At 35.8% G+C, this 6196-nt stretch overlaps 1 protein-coding gene across 3 annotated transcripts; it reads left to right on the top strand.

Annotated features, from left to right (window-relative positions):
• Positions 1-2321: 2321 nt before the first annotated feature.
• LOC108672383 lies at positions 2322-5527 on the top strand. Of its 3 annotated transcripts, none has more exons than XM_018160026.2 (3): positions 2322-2480; positions 3424-3724; positions 4666-5527. In XM_018160026.2, exons 2-3 carry the CDS (start codon positions 3614-3616, stop codon positions 5041-5043), a joined length of 489 nt encoding a protein of 162 aa, XP_018015515.1. In that variant the 5' UTR covers positions 2322-2480; positions 3424-3613; the 3' UTR covers positions 5044-5527. The 3 variants fall into 3 exon arrangements, with proteins under 3 accessions (XP_018015515.1, XP_018015516.1, XP_047736142.1); XM_018160027.2 differs by lacking the exon at positions 2322-2480 and adding an exon at positions 2891-2976; XM_047880186.1 differs by lacking the exon at positions 2322-2480 and having other exon boundaries at positions 3390-3724.
• Positions 5528-6196: the final 669 nt, after the last annotated feature.

The raw sequence follows: 6196 nt of genomic DNA, 5'->3' as shown, positions 1-6196 counted from the left end.
TTATATATATGTATATATTAAGATATTTCTACTCTTCAACATCTAATAACTCTCTTTTTGAGTATGTCAAATTTATTACAATTTTCATTACAATTAATTCAACCATTGCTAATATTGATCGTGATGAGATTTAATTGTCTACTCTAAAAATCATCTCATGATGAATTCAGTGTACATAATTTTAATCTACTTTTAATGGAAAAATTAAAGTCTTGAAATGTTCAATTAATAAATATTCAGTGAAATTTAAGCATATAACACAAACGTCAACAAATCCTGCTGACTCATTCTTATTAAAAGTTTAGTCATAGAAGTTTTCTTCCTCATAAATAAATTCACTAACGTCTTCAATAAATCGGACACTGAGAGAAATGAGTGAAACTATGTCTACATAGCGATACACTATTTTCCTTTGTGTTTGTCAGAAACTCGTGCAGAGAGCAAGAAAGTGGGTAATTTTCAAATAATTTGATGCGTTCATTTTTCTGAGTGAACACTATCACTAAATCCGTAACTCAGCAAATCACGTGTTATAAATCCGAGAAATTCCAATTAAATATTTAATTATCAGCTTTTAGCTTCCGATCTGACTTTCTTACGACTTTCCCGAGCGATCCTGGCTAGCGATGGTCGCCGTATTGCCATTAGCCATATTGGACTGGCGTGTCACGGATCTAAATATCACCGTCTGAGGTTGACAGTCAAAACCTTGAATGGATCCGTCTGATCTACTAATTTATTGTAGATAGACCTGAGGGGTTTTGGTTCATTTATAAATTGTCCGAATAACAGATTAAATATTCATATGCCAAGGAAGGGTAAATAACAAGACGTGTATCTAAGCGTAAGTATTGAAGATGATTCACGGGATACACTAGATGGAAGTTACAGGATCACAGCACAGTATGTGCAGTAGATTTGGAGATAGAGTGTAACGACACTGCGCGTTGGTACGAGTGGCGGAGTCTAGAGTTAACTGCATGATTGCAGCTGAAGGCTGTCTGCCTAAGACTGAGCTACGACTGCCCTCTTAAGACTGCATCTCTCCTACGACTGACTAACAGTGCGCTTTCTCAGCTTATATACACGGTGACCCACGAGTAGTGACGTCACAGAAGGTGACGTAATAGTCAGTAATGACATCAATCCGGGACAGGCGCTCAAATGGCCTGATCCCTTCCCATGGCCATTTATATGAAACCAATACAATAACCTTTATTACGAATCCCATTCCAAGGCAATTTTTACAAATCCCATGCCTTTGGAATTTTTACGAAACCATTTCCATGTCATTTTTACTAGTCCCATTCCATGGCCATTTTTACAAATCCCGTTCCATGGCCATTTTTAGGATTCCCATCGCTTGATCATTTTTACGAATTGCCTTGATGGAGAAACCTTTACAGGCGCGCAATTCCTTCAACACATGAGGATCATTTACTGATTGAAATTTGTATGGTAGCTCATCCGATTCGATGGAAAAATGAAGACGAAATATTGAGAACTTCCACCCGCTACTCTCTCAATGCCTGAAATAAAAAAATATACTTTTAATCAGCGAGCTTAAAGTAAGATATGCTCATCTTTGAAGCGTGTGCACTTCGCAAGATCTACTGAATATTGGAGTGTAGAAAGTAATTAGAACTGTTGATAAGTTGCGTTTAGCCTCTTAAATGTTTTGAGGTAACTTTATTAAAAACTTATAACCAAGAACCTCTTGCGGTTCGTCATGAACGCATACTTAATTGTTACTACTTCATTAAAATAAAATTGTGTAATCAGTAAAAGAGAACATAGTTTTTTTTGTTAATTTCGAGTTGAATAAATAAATTTGGCTTGGTGAAATAGTAGAAGAACAAAGTTTAACATAACATATTAGCATGAGATAACAGTTAGGCTACAAAAAAGCTCAAGTTCAAACTCACTTTTCTTATTTAAACTAATCCATCGGAATGCTCAAATACATAATACAAGTGTGTCAATAACCTATAATAATAAAACTATATAGGATTGTGATAAAATAAAAAATGGATTGAAAAATGCGAACAAGTACAATAATAAAGAGCATTATCCGTACTTTAATCGAAATTGTATAAAACCATGGCAAATTCTACGTATGAAAATTGTAGAACTATACAATTATGATGTATTTTAATGGATCTTAATGATCATATAACATAATAATACGAGATTATTACCTATCGAGCCACAATCATTGAATTTTGATGTTGAATTCTAGTGATTTTGATGAATACAAATATGTCATCTTATAAGTTAACCTTGATGTCGCTGGTCCGCCGCAGACGGGCGTGGGGGGCGGCAGCGCCCGTCAGACGGGCGTGGGGGGCGGCAGCGCCCGTCTGGACATCCCCGTCCTGAGCGGCGCGTTCGTGACGGTGGCCGCCGCTGTCGTCGTCATCGTCGTCGTCGCCGTCGTCGAGGTCGTCGTCAGGGCGAACAGAGGCGCCACCAGGGCACGTGTCAGTTGTGAAATATTAAATTTCTCTTTCGGTTAAATTATGATATTAAATATTAATAAATTATGATATATTTTGAAATCATTGATTATCGTCGTCAGGGCGAACAGAGGCGCCACGAGGGCACATGTCACTTCTCAAACAATACATTTCTCTCTCATAAATTATGATTATCTTATCATTGATTAAGCTTTTCATTGTTCTATATTCTGCGGTACTATGTTATATTTTACATATTGCCTGTTCAATTATTTATCTAGATATCTGATATCCTATATCTAGATACTCAAGATTATATATCTAGATACTCTATATTACATATCCTTCTGCTGATAATCTTTGCCTGGGTCGGTGATATGCAATACTTTTGAATGCAGCCACCATCCTCCGAAGAGTCGATACNGGTTAAATTATGATATTAAATAATAATAAATTATGATATATTATGAAATCATTGATTATCGTCGTCAGGGCGAACAGAGGCGCCACCAGGGCACGTGTCACTTCTCAAACAATTAATTTATTTATTATAAATTATGATTATCTTATCGTTGATTAAGCTTTTCAATGTCCTGTAGATTACCCCAGATTATATATCTAGATTTTCTAGAATCTAGATTATATAAATAGATACTCTAAATTCCATTTCTAGATACTCAAGATTATGTATCTAGATACTCTTTATTCTATATCTAGATACTCTATATTATACATGTATATACTAGATTATATATCCTTCTTCTGGTAATCTTTGCCTGGGTCGGTTAAATGCAATAGCTTTGCTTGCAGCCACCACCCTCCGAAGAGTCGATAGGAACATTCTATAAGTTTCCATTCTATATTATAATAATTTTTCATTATTCCATTATATATATGATAATTATATATATTTTCTATTCATTCCTTCACGTAGCTAATAAATATTTCAAATCCTTCTACTGGCAAGGTTTCTACGTGGTCGGTAATTTGCCACGAGCTTTGCTTGCGCCCCGCAACCTCCGAAGATTGCATGGCCAGCAAAAAAGCTGAATCGCTGCCAACATCGGAGAGTCTGAATCCTGGAGTCAGTGAATCTTTGCATGGTGAATCTTCGCATGGAATCTCTCATGGAGTCATAACACAAATTTGCAAGCCAAATGGCCAACAAGTGTACCGTGAAGTGTCTAACACTCCACATGGCCAACGGAGCCTTCTGGAAGCCATGGCCTTCGGAGCCTCCACGTGCTTGCGGTGCTACCGTGTCTAGCGTGAGTCATAGTTTACTTCATACCTTACAATGATACTTTTTGATGATATTTATGAGGCTATTTTATAATAATACTTTACTATGATATTTTATTGTTGTACTTTTGAATGCTACCTTATAATGATATCTCATGATACTTTACGACGATATTTATAACAATATTTCACAACAGTACTCTAAATTGGTACTTCATAATGATACTTTACAATGATACTATGCAATGATATTTTACTTTTATATTTTGCAATGATACTTTATGTTTTGGAGATATTAGCTTGGATTTTATTTTTTCATAGACCTAGACACATTCATAGACCCAGACACATTCATAGACCAAGATACATTCATAGACCCAGACACATTCATAGACCCAGACACATTCATAGACTCAGACACATTCATAGACCCTGACACACACATAGACCCAGACCCATTCAAAGACCTAGACTGATTGCATTCATTTTCAAACGCAGTTCATAATTTTTGTTCATCAATCATATATCTTGCAGGTGCCAATATCTCAAATCGAAAAGCAATAAATATGAATCTCATAATCCAATATTGCATGTGGAATTCGCGTCGTAGAACGATTATAAATCTTCGATAATTCTGAGAAGCAAGCATGGCGAGAAATCAGTGGGACGTTTTAAAATGGCGACGATGGGCTTTTTGCCTTTTTATGGGTCATCCTGACCCAGTTTGGCCCGATATAAAATGCGTATCTAGCAATGCGTAATCTTGCTAGAAACGCGTTGCATTTTATAAAACATTACCTATTCATTCATGCCATACACGACGCATACGTGACCAGTTTGGTACGACATACAGGAGGCGCACTAGTGCTTCATTTGCTCTCTCTTGCTGTGGGCAAGAAAAGGCTTTTATTTTTGCACAACATGACCCATTCATTGTTCTGAGTGGAGGCTATTATTGTTCTCGCAGGGTCCCATAGATCACAACACGCCGTACAGCCTGACTGAGCTGCCATGTCCAGCCGCCTTTGACTTGCACGTTTTGCCTTTGGACGAAAACAACCCAAAAATTCAGGGACATTCCCTGAACCTGGAATCCTCTTCTATTGGGGCTCCATTCCCCGTAAATCAAGGGACTATTAAGCTCTGTTCTTTGGAGAGAAAGAAGAGTTTAGGGGAAAGTTTACAAGTTGGGGGCAGTGGGGCTATGTTCCCCCAGCCTACGTCTGGCTACAGAGTTCCCTACTCTCAGCCTGAGAGGAATTTTTATTCCCCAGAGAGGGAATTGCTGGAGTTTGACCTCCCATTCCTGCTGGGGATGCGTCGCCCGCTTACCTGTGAAAGATAGTGAGCTACTGAATACGTTTTCATTATTCTTATTATTGCAAATTTTTTTGCATCCATTTTGAAGTCATTCTTCATCCACAATTCCTTGGAGTATAAGTTTTCGTAGAATAAAAGAATTTATTTATACTTAAATAACTGTAATATATTCTAAAAGGACCTCTCTAAAAGTTTTTTTCCATCTCAAATAAAAGATGTGGCGTAACTTATATTTTTTTCGAGGAACGAAATAACTTTTCTTTAACTACTGTCTCCCGTCCGTTTCTGAATTATTATTATATAGAAATTATCTTATTATATTACTAAAATGGGTTAATACAATTACATATTTCTATTATGTTATAGAATGATTTTCTGAAAAAATTTTGATTGAAAAAAAAAATTATTTGAAATTGTAGAAAATTATCTAAAAATTTGATATGAAATCTATTCTCCCTCCACCGCAGCCCACAATTATAACATTTTAATGAATGAATGGAATACATTCCTAATGCAATCTAGTGAATATAATTTATAATCGACTCGAGTGTATGTGAATTTTTTCATAAGATCTATGAACAAAAATCATCATTTATTAGGCAGCGCATTTCTAAACACATTGAAAATGTTTCTATTCATTGTCAGTTTATATATTTACTGCAAATAATGCAATGATCTCGCACGATAATTTTCGTTTCGATGATAGCAATTGTTTTATATGCAGTTGTGTCAATGTTATCGCAACATGATGATGTTTCTTATGTAAAATGAATTTAAAAATTATATTGGTGGGGTATCTGTTTTTCGTACGTAAGCTAATGATGTTGTAATGATATCAATATTTATTGCGATGTTAGTGGAGTCTGATGTTTATTAAATATATGTTGATGTATTACATAACTTATTTAGATAATCCCTACTCGTCCCAGGAAATTCGTCCGCAATAACTTTTTAATTTTCTCTCCGATAGCAAGTAGACAATTTATTCAGTAGACAAATAGACAATGTATTTTGTAGGCAAGTAGACAATTTACTCAAGGGCTATGAAATTTATTTGTCGGATATTAACGTTTTCTCCTTCTCCTCGTATCATAAATTCTCTTTAGATGTTGAACACATTTTTTTTTCATTCAGAATCGCTAGCTTCAGCAGGCAGGTAGTGCTTTCTTTTATAAGAG

This window comes from Hyalella azteca, unplaced genomic scaffold (genome assembly GCF_000764305.2).
Source record: "Hyalella azteca isolate HAZT.00-mixed unplaced genomic scaffold, Hazt_2.0.2 contig4920, whole genome shotgun sequence".
NCBI lineage: Eukaryota > Metazoa > Arthropoda > Malacostraca > Amphipoda > Hyalellidae > Hyalella > Hyalella azteca.
The sequence above is the reverse complement of the archived record's forward strand: the minus strand, read 5'-3'. Positions and strand labels throughout refer to the sequence as shown.

What these genes read in the sequence shown, in the direction of transcription:
- LOC108672383 (XM_018160026.2), top strand. Translation starts at nt 3,614, where the DNA reads ATGGCCAACAAGTGTACCGTGAAGTGTCTAACACTCCACATGGCCAAC. An exon ending in GCGGTGCTACCGTGTCTAGC is followed by an intron (nt 3,725 to 4,665) that starts GTGAGTCATAGT and finishes TTGTTCTCGCAG; the next exon opens with GGTCCCATAGATCACAACAC.